The sequence below is a fragment of the Rousettus aegyptiacus genome, unplaced genomic scaffold (genome assembly GCF_014176215.1).
Source record: "Rousettus aegyptiacus isolate mRouAeg1 unplaced genomic scaffold, mRouAeg1.p scaffold_m13_p_1, whole genome shotgun sequence".
Classification (NCBI taxonomy): domain Eukaryota; kingdom Metazoa; phylum Chordata; class Mammalia; order Chiroptera; family Pteropodidae; genus Rousettus; species Rousettus aegyptiacus.
This window is the reverse complement of record NW_023416284.1, coordinates 173,704,856-173,721,760: the sequence shown is the minus strand read 5'-3', so window position 1 is coordinate 173,721,760 and position 16,905 is coordinate 173,704,856. Positions and strand designations below refer to the sequence as shown.

The 16,905-nt window shown below is 39.2% G+C and overlaps 1 protein-coding gene across 1 annotated transcript in view; it reads left to right on the top strand.

The window, feature by feature from the left end:
* The window catches only part of LATS1 (large tumor suppressor kinase 1), a 46,125-nt gene extending 32,336 nt beyond the window's left edge, over nucleotides 1–13,789 (top strand). Inside the window, exon 8 of the mRNA XM_016160149.2 lies at nucleotides 9,959–13,789. Within this exon, the coding sequence (XP_016015635.2) occupies nucleotides 9,959–10,468 (510 nt within the window). The 3' untranslated portion in view covers nucleotides 10,469–13,789. The remainder of the gene's footprint in view (nucleotides 1–9,958) is intronic.
* Nucleotides 13,790–16,905: the final 3,116 nt, after the last annotated feature.

Here is a 16,905-nt window from a genome sequence, read left to right as displayed (position 1 = left end):
GGACTACAGTGACTATTCATAGCCGTGATCCTACTACTGCTGATCAGCACAGGAATTTTGACCTGCTCCACTTCCATCATGGGCCGGTTCACCCCTCCTTCGGCAACCTGGTGGTCCCCCGCTCCCAGAAAGTCACCATATTGATGCCAAACTCAGCGCAAACACCCGATTGGCATAGCACACTACAGCCCAGAACTCCTGGGCTCAAGCAGGAGGTCCTTTTGCCTCAGCCTCTCGAGTAGCTGAGACTACAGGCGCACACCACTGTGCCCAGCAAAGGCTTCTGGAACCGGGTGACCAAGCAGTTCCTTTATTCTCAGAGGTAGGAGGAAGGCTTTATCATGCCTATTATACAGCTTCCTTCCCAATTTGCGGGGAGGGAATTGTATGTCTTCCTTCTACAAATCTAGTAAAGTTTATCTGGGTTCACCCAGTTTTGGGCCTTGCGTTGGTGGGAATCAATTCATTTGCTTCCCAATCTTTTCCCAAATTTAACTATTTACAGTTCCTTCCTCTGGGAACCAGGGACAAGTTTCCTAAATGAGATCTAAAATTGCTGAAGCTGGTGAGTGTGCACACCATATTCCCTAGCCCTAAGTATAGCTTTAAGCTCTGTACAAAAACATTGCAGTCCTTTGACCCTTGTCCTGTTTTACTCCTGGTTATGAGTCTGTTCCTTAAATTTATTTAACATGCATGCTTTCTTGAATTCTACCAGGCTGTGATCTATATCTTCTCCCTCCTGCTCTTTTGCGTACACTTTTCCCGAGTGAGTCTGCTCACCTTACCTCATTTACACGTTTTCCTGTACTCAGGTCCCATGTTTAGGGGCCACTTGCCACGTCCAGCAAGTGGTAAATCCTGCCATGTCCAGCACGGCTCTGGAAAATATATCTGAAAAGCACTGCAATTCACGGTAGCTGTAGAAAACCGAGGTGGTGGACATTCTCCGATCTCTTCTGGTAACATGGATACATATTCACAGTTCTTTGCACCAATTTCTTCCCTGAAGTCCAATTATAAGGAGTCCCACAGTGAAATTCCTCAAGCTTCTGCCATGCATAGACTGACCAGCTTCTGGGGGTGGCCAGAACAGGGCCAACGATCTCAGATTTTCTGCTGCCTCCGGAACATGAGCCAGAGAGGCTGATCAAGAAAACGTTCTGTAGTCTAAGTTTTTTGGTTCTCTGGAGACACTGTTTTCTATACCCAGGTGTAGTGGATTCACGGAATAATACCTGTAACTTTAATGGCAGTGAGAGTTGCTAATATAACAATATGAGAGCCTGTTTAGTTTGGCTGGAATGGCTCCTTTTTCTAATCCTTAACCTATATTTCTTTTCCTGACTAAAAGGGGTGGACCTAATTCCCTAGAAGTATGGGGGCTCTTTCTAAAGTTTAATTTATCTTTTAAATGAGAATTATATTACCATAATTAGGAAAATAAGCCAATTATGATCTTAGTCTTCCGACTATGACTCCAAATTTATTATAAATACCTGTGTAGAAACCTTTTTCAAAAAGTTAATTCTCTACTGACTGAATACCCTTAAATCTATATTTTTCCTAAATTTCTGTTAACATAGTTGCAGATACATCCATCCCTCAATTTTGCCCTGGGGTGGGAGAATCTCCCGAAAAGGATTTTGTAAGGGGAGAAGCCTAAAGGCCTTAGGCTGCATGATGGATTACAGCAAACTCCTTCTGAGATAGAATGACCTCAGTGTCTTTGCAGGTGTAAGGTAAAACTGTGACATACCAAGAGAAGTTTTAAAAGCAAGCCTTTATTGGGAGAGGGCTCCTGGGTGAGGTTCACTGGTCCAGAGAGGAGCGGGGCCAGAGAAGTCGCACCCTGGGAGGAGAGGCCATAGTTTTTATAGGGTTATGTGGGGGTAGGGTATAGAATGGGGAGTGTCAGTTGAGCATCTGGGTTGGGGTAGTGCCGCCAGGGCTTTAGGGTGGGCCCTTACCAGTTGGGCTTTCTGATTCCGATATCAGGCTGGGAAGTCTCCAGGTAGGCATCCGCTGACCCTCCCCCGCCCACCTAACACCAGGCAGACCTAGAAACCCCTTAACTAATTTTCCTGCCTAACTCCAATCTAAGAGCCATGAACCCCCATATTAGTATGGATGTTGAGGGACAGATCTCTTCTTCTGTATCTGCTTCCTGCTGAGAAGGGTCATATAGTCCTTGCCTACTGGGGTTTCATGGAGCTCTTTCCCTTTCTGCCTTAGGGTGGGGTCTTGGGTTTCCTGCTGAGGTGCAGCCTTAGTCCCTAGACAAGGAAAAAGATTCAAACTGATTATTTAAATCACATATCTATTAATGTGCCTATTAAGCAAGTAAGGGAAAACAGGCTTCGTTAATATATTTCTTAAAGAGTAAAAAGACCTTTGGCCTAAAGTCCCCTCCCACTCGGACTTTAAGGGCCCTGCCTGTCTTAACACCATTTCCACTTAACAATGGGCTGATGACCTTTATCAATAGCCAGAGGATCATCGGAGTTAGCAGTTTTGGCCAATTATTAGGATTTGAGGGGGAGGGCCTTTTTCTATAAAGAAAGGAGGGAAGAAAACTTAAGTTTACTAAAAAGATTAACTCTGCAAGAGATGTCCCATTTCATTTCCTCCCTTTTTTGATGGGTCTCATATCTGAGACTAGCTTTAGAGGAAGTTGATTGCTTTGTTGCTGTAAGAAAATTCTTCCCTTGGTTTTGGTTTTAACATAAGAATAGTTCTTCCATTAATAAGAAACTATCTAGTGAGTAATTTGCATAACTTACAGAAGAACTGGAGTTGTAGTTCAGTGTCATTATCTGAGATGTTAAAACATTAGTTAGCACACTTAGTAAATATTACACATTTTCTGCTGGTATTTTAGTAGACACTTTAAAGAAAGCATAAGCTTTATCCTTCCTAAGTTTTGGGTGGGGCCCTTTCTGTTTGCCTCGAAGGCTGACTTAACAGATTGCGGGGAGGTAGTTGGCTGGCTAGTAGGAAACCCTGACATAGAGGCAGGTTATCTGCAAATGGTGTAGCCTTAGGTTCCCTACAAACAGTGCACTATGTGGTGGGCAAGGGGGCTGCTCCCATTTTAGGCTGTGTGCTAGTTTCTCAGGCAAGGCACTTTCTTCACAGGACCCTGGTCCTAATGTGTAGCAGAGAACTTCATTGCTAATCCTGGTCTCACAATGGGAAAGGACATTTACGTTAGGCTGACTGTTTATTCCTGTCACTGTGCAGTTAGCATTGGAGAGACAGACCTATGGAAAGGGTCAGGAGAGAGTAGGCACCTCTAGTATCTAGTAAAAATTCAGTTTTTTCTTTTTGCCATGTCAAGGGTGACCTGAGGTTCTACCATTGTGATCCTGGCGGATTTTTCTAGGATTGGAGCTTGCAAGTGCTTGGGCCTCCATTGTTGGGAAAGAGAACAACGTCTTCGTGAAAGACTTGCTATGCGGGGCAAGGACTTATCAGGTCCACCCCTCCCCGACTTCCCAGGGCTGGATGGACACTTGCCCTTTCAGTGCCCTTTCATTTGCATTTTGCACATTGATTATGTCTCAGTCCCAGTGATGCCCCTCGTGGCCAACCAAGATCGAGGCCCTCCAGGCCTGCAAGGTTTTTACTGCCTAAGGTCACCTTGAGATGGTCCCTGTATTATGTCAGCTAAATTTGGCACTCTTTTGTATTTTGCTTCCTTCTCTGCCCAGTCCCAGGTATTGGACACCTCAAGGACCTCTGGGGCACCAAGGCAGTCTGCAGGGTTTAATGTACTTACAGTTTTGAGACGGACTCATGGTTTTCGCACAGCAGTCCCTGATGATAAGTTACTCTGGCATTGGTCAGCTACTTATGTTCTTGATTATTCATTAATGGAATTACAGTATGGGGAACCTTTACATTTAAACCTAGCACTCAGAACTGACAGAATTCAGTTGCCCCTCGGAGCGTACTGACTCCTTTTTGATGTTGAATGCCCACTATACAAATCACTGATTGGCCTTCCTACTTCTGTTGCGACTATTCCTAGTCTGATTGTCCTTCGGCCCAGTCATCTTTGAAGACTGGCTCAGGTTGATGTCTTAAATTCTCTGACGCTTTTGGACTGACAGTTTCCCTGCAATGAGGGCACTAGTTCTTCCAATGGCTGATCTCTCTACAGAAGGCACATTGGTTACAGCGTAATTTCCTTTTGGTTTCTTTATGCCATGTGGGAGCAGCCGTCTGTTGCACTAGACCTGGGTTCGTTCCCTAATGTAGCTGCCAACAGCGACACCTTCTTCTGCTTTCCCCGTTTGTCAGTTACCTCCTGGTGTATCTCTACTATTTTCAACACATTTGTTGACTTCCTTGCCCCAACCTTTACCTCTAATTTTGACTTTTTCACGATGTTTTCCTTGTAGTGGAGATCTCACGAGCTTTCTTGGTTCTGGGTACTCCACCACTGTTTTTCGGGCTTTTCTATTATCAAGTCAAACTTGAACGAGACGGGGGATATGGTGTTGGGCCGGGGCTCTGGGGCGGTAGGGGGCAGCAAAGACACTGATGCTAGAGGCCTGTCGTGCAGTTGACACTGAAGTGGCCTCGCGGACCGACAAAGCTACTGGGATGTACAGTGGTCATTAGATAGAATCTTCCTTAGGGTCCCTGGGTGAATTAATTTTGTTGGCACCTCCTCGTCCTTTCACTTAGCCAGGTGGGCCACAAATGCCCTATTCTGTCCCTGCCTATGTGTGCCGAACTGGACCCAAGGGAGCATTACAGTAGCAGTCTGCAGCCATGTGTCTATGTACGGAACTTGGTCTAGATATCCTGGGGTCCCTGTCACTACCCAATACAGTGCTCTTACTGTGGGGAGGTCTAAGTTCCCTTCTGAAGACCAACCTACTCCTAAAGTAGGCCACTCAAGCTCACAAAGAATATGAAATTTTCCCAAGGTCAGCATGATCCTATACTCCTCAGAGAAACCCTCCTTAAAATTTTCAACATACAATCTAAGACGGTCAGTTTAATGGAACTCCCCCCATATTTACAGAGAGCTTCCTTTAAGAAGTAAGTACAGAGGCCAGTGTTAATATATTCTCTAAAGTCCTAGAAGCCTAGTTAAAGCAACGCAAAACACTAAAATTATTTTGAATAAATACAGAATCCTAGTTTTCTTCCCAGAGGACCTTTTCAAAACATTTGCATCAAACCAATAGTCTAAATAAAGAACATTAAAAACAATTCCATTTTTTTTTTTTTTTTGTATCGGCTTGGTCTCAGCATTCAAATTTCCAGCCTTGTTTCACTTTATTACATAAAATTTCCTTTCAGAATTTCTTCACAAACCTTTTCCTACACTTTCCCTTCACAAAATTTCCTCTCAATTTCCCTTCACAGACCTTCTACTACCGCAAACCTTCTTTCACTTTCTTTATTCCTTCAGTTTGCCTCTTTTCACCCACTCAGTAATAACCACTTCTGACGCGAATACCTTTCTTGAAATTCTTTAACATAGTCTCAAGGACTGTTGCCGTACTCTGACCTGACCCCATGTTTCCCACTGTGTTGGTACCGCAAAAACAGATAAAGGGTGGGGTGTTCCTTTTCAGAGACCACTCGGATGCCCACAGGGCCGCGTCTCTCTCAGACTTTCAGCGCGCCTTGGTTTCTCGGTTAGGGTGCACCCGTATGAACTCCAGGCCTGGTCGTTCCCTGGAGGGACGGATCACCGTGATGCCGTATGACATCACTACGGAACCGCAGGCCGCGGCCCTCTCGGATCCCGTAGTTTTTCACCGTGGCACACAGACTGGAATCTCAGAGACAGGTCTCTGCGATCCTCAAAGACACACGCTCTCAGAGGTTAAAGCATACGCTCCCTGGTGGTCCGTGCCTGGGGGGCGCCTGCCCCTGGGAGGCGATCAGGCTCTCCTTCCACCCTTAAGGTGGGCCAGTCTACCGCGGGCCGCGGCCTTACCGTGTCCGATGTGGATCCGCCGAAATTTCCTTGTTTTTGCCGCTCAGATTCCGGGGGAAACAACGGAGCGGGGCCGGCCGAGTGCAGCCGGGCCCAAGGCCACACCTTTGGTTCCTCGGTCGCCTCGGCCTACCAGCGTCCCAGCGTCGCGCCCAAACCAGGGGCTTCACAGGGCCAGCGCGGTTGGGTTTCCCAGCCGGGGAACCAGAATGTTGCGGATTGAGGCCCGTGAACCCGGAAAAACCAAGTGGCACTCAGCAAACTAAGAGTCGAAGGAGGTTTGCTCACGCCAGCGGGCTCAGAGGGGTCACTCTCCAGAGTCAGCCGGGAACAAAGGCAGGCAGGTGGCTTTATACAGGCTCCTTCCGCATACTTGGCGGTCTTTCGTTTCGCATACGCATGCGGGAAAGGAAGCGTTCGAAGGAGAGGAGGCTGGAAAAATTCCTTCGGGACAGGGTAGCCATCTTAGATTTCTTTACATTTCCCGTATCACTTATCCTATTTGGTGTTCACTTTTTGAATTTATAGGTTTATCTTTTGTCAGAGTTGGGGAGTTTTCAGCCATTATTTCTTTATGTATTTTTTCTACACACACTTTTCCCTTTTGGAACGTAAACGATACCAATGTTAGACCTTTTATAGTCCCACAGATTACTGAGGTTCTCATATTTTTTTTTTAGATTTTTTAAAAATAATATTTTTCAGTTACAATTGATATAACAATATATGAGTTTCAGGTGTACAACACAGTGATTAGATATTTATATAACTTAGTGGTCACCCCAATAAATCCAGTACCCATTTGACACCATACATAGTTATTACAATGTTATTGACTCTATTCCTTCCCTATGCTGTACTTTACATCCCCGTAACTATTTCGTAACTACCAATTTGTATTTCTTAATCCCTTCCCCTTTTTTACCCATCCCTCAAATCCCGCTCCCATCTGGAAACCATCAAAGTGTTCTCTGTATCTGGGTTTGTTTCTATTTTGTTTGTTTGTTTTTTAAATTTCACATATAAGTAAAATTATATGGTATTTGTCTTTCTGTGTGACTTATTTCACTTAGCATAATCCCCTCTAGGTCCATTCATGTTTTTGTAGGTGGAAAGATTTCATTCTTTTTTATGGCCGAGTAATTTTCTCTTGTATATATACTTCTTTATTCATCTGTTGATGAACACTTAGTTGCTTCTATATCTTGGCTATTGTAATTAATGTTGCAATGTTGCAATGAATATACAGATGCATATGTCTTTCTGATTTAGTGTTTTGGGTTTCTTCGGATACATACCCAGAAGTGGGATTGCTGGGGCCTTCCTTGTCTCTTGCTATAGCCTTTGTTTTAAATTCTAGTCTGTCTGGTATAAGTTTGCTACCCCAACTGTTTTTTATTTTTTTATTTTTTGGTTTTTATTTTCATGAACTATTCGTTTCCATCCCTTTACTTTCAGTCTGTCAATTCGAAGTGAGTCTCTTATAGGCGGCATATGTAGAGGTCTTGTTTTCTAAGCCTCTTAGCCATGCTTTGTCTTTTGATTGCAGCATTTAACCCATTTACATTTAAGGTGATTGCTGTTAGATATATAGTTATTGCCATTTTATTATTCATACTTTTAATCCTTTTGTTTTCATCTTAAAGAAGTCCTCTTAACATTTCTTGTAATATTGGTTTGGTGGTAATGAACTACTTTGGCTTTTTCTTGTCTGGGATGAGGTTCTCATATTTTTAACCTCATTTTTCTCTATTTCGTTTAGTTTGCCTAATTTCTTCAGTGTATATCTTTAAGTTCACTAATTCTTCCTTTGACATCTCCATTCTGCTATTGAGCCCATCTATTGAGTTATTTTGGTTATAGTATTTTTCAGTTCTAAAATTTACATTTGGTACCTGTTCATATCTTTAATTTCTTTGCTGTGACTTTCTGTCTTCAAGAGTATCCATCCTTATTTGGAGCATTTTTGTAATGGCTACTTTAAGGTCTCTATCAGATCATTCTGACCAGCTTTCTGTGGCTTGTGATTTCAATGTCCGTTTCATTGTCAAAGCCTTTTACATTGCTAGGCATCTCTCTCTTTGGGCTGTGTATTTTCCTTAGCTCAGTTCTCAAAGTCTTTGATACGCTCTTTAGGATTAGAGCCATACAGGTACAGTGGAAAGGTGAGCCCAGCAGTTTGAGAATAACTTCATGGGGTCAGTTTCCCAATCTCCTCCTTCTCCACAATGTCCCTGGTACTTTTGAGTTTCCTCAGGTTTTCCTTTTCAGTTCCTTGACCAGAAAGTAAGGCTTTTTTAACCCTGCTCTGCCAAACACACATCTCATGACTGCCTGCATCCAGGACAAGGTGGTGAGATGATAGAGAAAAAAGAAACAGGATTCAGTCTATCCTCTTGAGACCACATGCCGTATGATTTAATTTCCAATTGGAGAGGAAGAGTCCCCTCTCTCTGTTTTAGGTGGCCCTTATTTCACCTCTGTTGTGACCAGGAAACCACTTTCCCACTCTCTGAGCCTGAACTAGACAGACTTTTTCCTAGAGTTCACTCTGTATTATACTCCTTCAGGGTTAGGGCTACCTTGAGTCTAGGTCATGGGATTCTAGAAGGAAAAAATAGTAAACTCACCACTATTTCATTGGTGCTTCATACTCTTACCTTCTCCTCCAATATGCCTATTACTGTTTACTTTTCAGGGTCCTCAGGTAGCTGCTCCATGCGTTCTGTCCAGGCTGCACTGTGAGCAGGAGGATAGATTGGAGTCTATTACTCAGAACTGGAGCACCTCCCTCTGGCTGCTTTAGGATATTTTCTCTTTAACTTCAGTTTTCCTGCATTTTCACCATCATGTTTCTATGTATACTTTTCTTTTGATTTATCTTGATGAAGGTTAACAAAGCTTCTTGAATTGTAGGTTGATGACCTTCATCAATTTTGGAAAATTCCCTGCCATTACTCTTAAAAGATTTTTTCTGCCTGCTTCCTTCTCTTCTAGAATTCAGATTAGTATACATACATAAGGTAGACATTTGATATTGTACATGTCTCTTTTGTTTTCTTTTATTCCATTTTTTCTATCTTGTGCTCAGTTTACATTAATTTCTATTGACTCATCTTTGAATTAACAGCCTTATTTTTTTGTTAGTCTCTTATTTTTATCTTAAACTAAAAAATCTTGAATGTAAGTTTAAAATGAAGAATTTGTTCAGCTGATCGTATATTTTAATTTTTCCTATTTGAAATAGATGATGCAACCAAGCATAAAAACTGCCACTGTAGCATATTTTTTTTCCAAAAACAATTCTAAGACATATTTTATTAGTTGAGGCATCTCCTTTTTCCAACCTGGGAAAAACTTTTAAGATGAAGAGATACTGGAGAAGGAGTTTATTTTTCTTCCCTCAACAATAGCCAATAAGTTCTTATATGAATAAGGAAGAACAGGGTTCATTTATTCATTTATTTAACAAACATTGACTGTCTACTACCTTCCTTCCTTACCTTCCATTCTTACCTTCTTCCTTCTTTCTCTCCCCGCTTCCCTCCCTCATTCCAGTTTATTGAAAAGTACAGTAAATATGTATTGAACATCTATTAATTATGTGCCAGGACATTTGCTAATCACTGTGAAATACAAAGACAAAACATGGTTTGTAGTTATACTGAAGTAGAAGGACACAGACATAAATAGGTATCACAAAGTATTAGATGTATAGAACAGGGGAGGCACAATAGAAATGGCCATTTCTGCTGTAGGGAGAATGGCTTAATGGAGAGCTAAAATTTACAGTGAGTCTTCTAATGTGAGTATAAATTGTCTGGAGAGGAGGGAATGGGAGGGAATGTTATTTCCTACCAATGATTCATTATTAAAGATAAGAAAGGTGAAATACCATGCAATTTATTTTTAAAAAACACAGTCTTGTAAGACTTTTTGTTGTTTTTTTATCTCTTCCCTCCTAATTTTTAAAAACCTTCTTTAAATTTAAAGGTTATCAACTGGCAAACATCTCTTCACATTCCACCGCAAGCTAAACTGAGTCCTGAAGCTTCTGATCTTATTATTAAACTTTGCCGAGGACCAGAAGATCGCTTAGGCAAGAATGGTGCTGATGAAATAAAAGCTCATCCATTTTTTAAAACAATTGATTTCTCCAGTGACCTGAGACAACAGTCTGCTTCATACATTCCTAAAATCACACACCCAACAGATACATCAAATTTTGATCCCGTCGACCCTGATAAGTTATGGAGTGATGATAATGAAGAAGAAAGTGTAAATGACACTCTGAATGGATGGTACAAAAATGGAAAGCACCCTGAACATGCTTTCTATGAATTTACCTTTCGGAGGTTTTTTGACGACAATGGCTACCCATATAATTATCCAAAGCCCATTGAATATGAATATATTAATTCACAAGGCTCAGAGCAACAGTCAGATGAAGATGATCAGCATACAGGCTCAGAGATCAAAAATCGTGATCTAGTGTATGTTTAACACACTAGGAAATAATTGTTGATAAGGATTTGCAAAAAAAAAAAAGCCTTAAATGCAGGGATTTTGAGGCTCTGAGAGTAAAATTATGCAAATGTGACAGAGCTATGTGTACTCTGTATACATTATTTTATATTCCTAAATTATGGGAAAGTCTTTTAAAATCTTAATTTATTCCAGCCTTTTTAATCAGTAATTTAGAAAAAAAAATTGTTATAAAGTAAATTATGAACTGAATACCAGTTCTTGGTACTTAAAGTACTTAAAAAATAGTGCTTTGTTTAAAAGGAGAAGTCTGGTATCTATTTGTACATATGCTATATAATTTTAAAAGACAAGAGTTTTTGGAATTTTTTTGAATGACAGTTTTAGTTTTATCATGCTTTAACCAAATAAGAAATATTCCCCACATTTACAAAGCTTTTTTTCCCCCCATGACCTTGTTTCGGTACAAAATAAGCTATAGAAATTAAGCCATGATGGTGGTGAGTGTTCCTAGGCTAATGATAATCTGTATAAATTCATGTCTTGGAACTCAGAAAAACAGGGTTGAAACAGCATGTTCATTAGAAGGAAAAAAAAAATGTTTATCTTTTTTTTTTTTTTCCCATCCGTGGAATATTTAATTTTCTAGCATTTGTTTCTCAAGAATTACTGGCATTAAACTAAGCAAAGCACTACCATTTTTCTTTCCATATTGGTATTTTTAATGCTGCTTCCAGTTTTAAAGGGGAACAAAACTGCCATAAAGCTAAATCTTATCCTAAAATCTTAAGATTTTTCATATTATTACTTCAAAATTTAAAACTTGATTTCCACCATCCATAGCAGAGAGATTGTTTTTCAGTTTCATATGAAACTATGAATAGAAATTGTTTGTGGGTACTCACTAGGAAAGTACTTTTTCTATATAGTGACATTTTTGTGTCATCATTAATATTATGTTTCCTCTTTGAGAACAGTGCTGCATACATGGATTGTTTATTGGCAAAGGAAAATCTGGCTGTTTGGCAATATTTTACCTATGGACAGATTAATTGATGAAAAATTATTTAACAAGGTGGCCATTATAACTAGGGAAAGTTATGTAGTGGTCTTAGTAGAAAATTCAAATTCTAACTTATTTAAGGTTAAATAATGTTTTCCAGTGTTCCTCTTGTATATGCTTAGATTTCAAGGAAGACTTATGGTTTCATACCAAAATACATTTACCTTATCTTTTAGGAAGGGGAAAAGGGCTCAATTCTTACATTAGTAAAATTTGTACTTTCTTTTTCTTAAGCTCCACTCATTGAGAATTGTTTTATCAAAACAATATATGTGGATAAGAGGCATAATTTTAGTGATTTTCCGTTTTTAAGCTTCGTAGGAAAGCATATGTGTAAGTAAAATTAAGTCACAGCTGTTCCAGTTGAATTGAGGATGGCAAAGATTTATTAGCCCACACTTCCCACCTTTCTGTGGTGGCCCTCTCAGAACTCAGCTTGTAAGCCACTGCATGACCCACTGTGTAATATAAGTAGGATCTTTGAGGGCCATTAGTTTTTTTTGAGAATCTGATGAAAGCTGTGGACTCTTTTCCCAGAAAGATGGATACCAACACATACACATAAGATGTTTGCAGTTTTAGGAATTCTGGACGTGTTGAAAGCTGTCATAAACTGTTGATTAAGAACCTCTGTCCTGTAAGAACACTAATATATAAAATTAAGAACCTTGCATTAAATTTACCAGTTAGCACGCACATTAGCACATCTTACATAAACACTGGTAATTTGTGATGGAAAAGGTCTGTACCATGTGATAAGGTATCCTCCCATGAATGCCTTTCTCATTGGTGGAGCACTAAGACATTTCAAACACACCCTTTTGAAGGCAGTGAAATACATGTTTGGCTTATTACAGGCTTGGTAAATATTTCTGAAGGACTTCAGAGAATTTTAGGAAAATGTACAATGAGATAGCAGCCTTAACTTCATGGCACATTTGATTAGTCCTATAAAATTCTATGCAAAACAAATTAAGTCAGGAATTTTTATCTCAGCACTCAAATTTTTAAGCTATCTCACTCTTGGGCTTTCTCAGTTAGATTTGCTTAAATTTCCATAGAGTTGTTTTACTTCTGGACTATGGTGCAATATAGTACAAAACCAACTTTGTTACATTTATGTTGTAGGAAAACTAAGGTGCTGTCCCCCCACACACACATACACACATAATCTGTGTTACCTTTATTTTTCAAATGTAACAGACACTAAAAATTTTGTATTTTGAAATTTTCTTTGACAGCGTAAGCTTTTTTTGTGTATTTGGAGCTATGTATGTCTTTAGTATCTGCAGTTTTAATAGTCTGGCTATCCTTATTAGCTATCTCTTATTCCCCAATTACATCCAGTTCTTCCAGTATAGAATCTGGTGCTTCCTGAACAAAGAGATAAGAACATCATCAAAAATCTATATGCTTTCGATTGAAATGAAGTGAAAACATAGAGGTTATAAATGTTTTCTTTTTAAAATAATTTTCCCACTAAAAACTTACTGTCTTTCTTATACTTACCCTTTTTTATGCATATCACTAGTATTTATAAAACATGTTCTATAATTATGTAATTGTAGATACTGTTATGTATTGTCCAATGACATCCTAAGGCAGGCCCTGTTGCTGTATCTTTTCTACCTTATTTGTAATAGAAACTATAGAATGTATGTATGACTAAGAAGTCACTTTGAGATTGACTTTTTAAAAAAGTGATTACCTTCTGCTGTTGGAAAGTGCAAAACTGTGAGTGGAAATGTTTTATTCTGACTTAATATGTTAGAAATTAGAGAATACAGTGGGAGGTTTTTTGGTTTTTTAGATATTGCTGCTGCTGTTACCTAAGGTACTTTAGAAATTTTTCTTTAATAAACGAAAATAAAAATCCTTTTAGTATTTAAAGTGAAACATTTAGCCTGTTTGTTTTAATCTAAAACAAAATAATTTGGGTCAACATATTAGTATATTTGTAAAGCGCCTTAATATATCCCTTTGAGGAAGGCTCTGTACCACAGTTTACTTTTATATTGTATTGTGTATATAAAGTATTTTGTATTAAAATGCAATCAATACAACACTACAGTTTTATAAAATAATGTTTTGTTAGGAAAACAAAATTACAGCTTTGCAATATAACTGAATTGTTTTTGCATACTTTTGAATGTAGTAGATCTGAATAATCAGCTTGTGTTTTTAATGAATCTATTTGTATTTTCCCAATCATTTTATCTAGTGTAACATTTGCTGGGGTAATAAAAAAAAAAAAAAGCAAAATTCAAATATTTCAATTATGTGTGGAATGCTGACAGTTAAGCCACTTAGGTATGTTGATATTTTTATTCAAAAGTTTAATCCTATTTTCAGAGAAAATTAATGATTAAAAATTTGATGCTTTGAAATTAAAATATAACTAATGATAATACCTAGTTAGGTTAAAGCAAACTGAGTACAGTTAGTGTAACCCAGTAAAATGTTTTCATTTTGTCCAACATATGTACAATAAATATTTCATGTTAAAGGCTTTCTTTAGATCAGCACAGATTTAAACTTTTTTAATTATTAAACTCTGCATTTAGTATCAAGTCCAGTTTATAATTTTTAAAATGTGAAGCTGTTGGCTAATCTGTTTTCCCTTATAATCCTTTATCATAGGAACTGCTGCCCAGATATATATATGTCGATGTTACATCTTAAATCAATTTTACACAAATGAACAAATATTTTTTTCCCTTCAAGCTTTATCATCATTCTTAGGTCTTATATCCTCTTGTTTGCACTCTCATAAAATTATATATGGTCTACATGAGGTCATCCTATAGCTGACGCAAATTGCATTATTCTTGATTCATTTTACTACAGTGGGGACCCAAGTTTGGCATGCTTAAAGTTGTGACTATACCTTGTTATGCCAAAGCCAAACAAAAAAATGTATCTACTTATGTGTGTGAAGGGTAGAGGGAGGATGTCAAATTTATGTTTGAAACATAAGCAGTTACTGTCCTCCCAAATATCCAGTCTTTCCTTCTTCCTTCCTTAGAGTCACCTAGAGATCCTGAACATTTTGCTGGATTCAGAATTTGGGTGGGACTTCAAGTTGTTCCCCCTGGAGAAGGGTTAAATTTGGTAGAAAAGAGGTTCTCTGAGTGCTTGACTCCCAGAGCAGGGTTGACTAATGACAAGGCTGCTCGTATTCTCCAGCATCCATACCCATTCTTCCTTTGATAGAGCCCTCATCCCTGCCCAAGTTTTGACTGCCCCACTAGAGCTCATGTTTCTCATATTCACTTGGAATTAGGTGTGGCCACATGATTAGGTTTTGGCCATTAGGATATAAGCAGACATGGTATGTACAAATTCTGCTTTCTACACTTAAAAGTTGATATTGCTGGCCCTCCACTTGCTTTTTCCCACTTCACACAGGATGGGACAAAAACAGAGTGGTGACTTCATGTTGACCATCAAAAGCAGGAAAACACCAGAGTGGTGGTAGATTGACAAAATGAATAGAACTTGGTTACCTGAAAGATTGTGTGAAGCAGAGCTGTCTGTCCAGCCCGGAGTGATCAACTGTAGAATGTTGGAGAAAAAAACAATTCTATACCTCCATTTGTTACTGCTGCTGAACCTTTATCCTAACTGAAAGAGTGTATAATTTGTATAACCTATATTCTGATATGTGTATATAGTGTATAATTTGTACTTAGACCACCTCCCATGCAATCAATCATGAAATTCAATTATTGTACCTTGCATGTCTTTCTCTAACGCATCATCTTCATCCCCATTGTTACTAACTTGGTTGATGCCCTCATTTGCTCTTCCCTGAATTATTGTAATAACTTTCTGAAAGCAGTCTTTGACTTCATTCTGGTCCTTCAAATTTATTGTTTAACCTATCACCCTAATGGTCTACCTTGAAAGATAACTTGATTCTGCTTCCAGTTTGATCAAGGAAGCTCCTAATGGATTGACTTTTATCACATATAGCAACCATCTGGGAAAAATACAAAAAATAACTACTAAAGATATTACAGTGGAGCCAAGAGCAGGCAGATTCTGGATGAAAGTCAACTCTTGGAAGAGAAAAATGACACTAAATAAGTATCTCGTTTTCATATCTTAACTGAAAGAGGCCCAAGTCTCTAGCTGAGTCATGAACCACACATTCGTGGGGAGGAATCCAAGCATCTATATAAGAATAAAAGAACTAAACAGGCATGTGAGATGCTGCTCAACAGAAAGAGTAAAGTTAATTGCCTGCTTAACAAAAAAACTCCAGAGGCAAATCACAGAATCCAGAGTATAACATAACATATCCAATATCAAGGATATACTCCAAAATTACCCAACATGCAAAGAAATATAAAAATAGGACCTAGTCAGAAAAGAGATTACAATCAGTGGAGGGTGACCCCAAGATCCTATTTTTAACATCTGGAATTAGCAAAGATATTACAATGACTATTAAAACTGTATGATGTAAAGAAAGACATAACAAATGTAAAGATAGGGAATCCCAACAAGAAAATAGAACCTATAAGAAATACCCAAAAGGAAATTTTTGTTGAAGACAAATTGTCATATTGTGAGAAGTTCAAGTGTAAGAACTGGACTTAGAAAAAGAAACATACTTTCATTGAGATGGAAGGCAAAAAGCAAAGGGCAAGTGTGAAGTAGAGACATTTGTAAATTTCAGGGTAAGAGTATTGGGATTAGGTTCAGCTGCATATAAAACCCAAAACCACCATGGCTTAGACAGAATGTCTGGAGTTGGCAGTTCACAGCTGGTATGGCATCTCCATAATGTCAGCCCACACCTCATCTGTTCATTCTGCTATCCACATCATAAAGCTTTTATCCTAAAGGTCATTATGATCAGCAGTTGGCTGCGTATACTCTCTCCATCTTTTCCGTGGTCTAACCTGGTGAAAAGAGATGGCGAGGGGTGGATTTTCATGGCCTTTCCCTTTAACGTGCCTTCCTCAAAGTTCTACACAACACTTCCGCTGGCCAGAAGTTAGATCCATGGCCACATCTAGCTAGCTGTGTGAGAGTGTGGAAAATATAGTCCTTATCCCAGGGGACCCAGTTGCATCAAGCTATGTTCTGTCAGTAAGGAAAATGAGTATTTGGTAGACAGATGGCAGTCCTGGCTTTCATGAGGAATTTGAGGGAATTTCAGTCTGAGTGTTATTTTCTCTCAAGGTGGAGATAACAGAAAGGGGTAGGGGGGCGGCTTGAGGAAAACGTGGTAGAAGTTTAAAATAACATGAGGAGTAAGAGAGAACTGAGGTGGGACATGCAGAAAAATATGTGTCAGGTGGGTTGGAAGTCACGCAATTGTAGTGCATCAGTTTCACGAGTGTAACCTTTCCCTGTACATTCAGCAGTCTGGAAGTAGCAG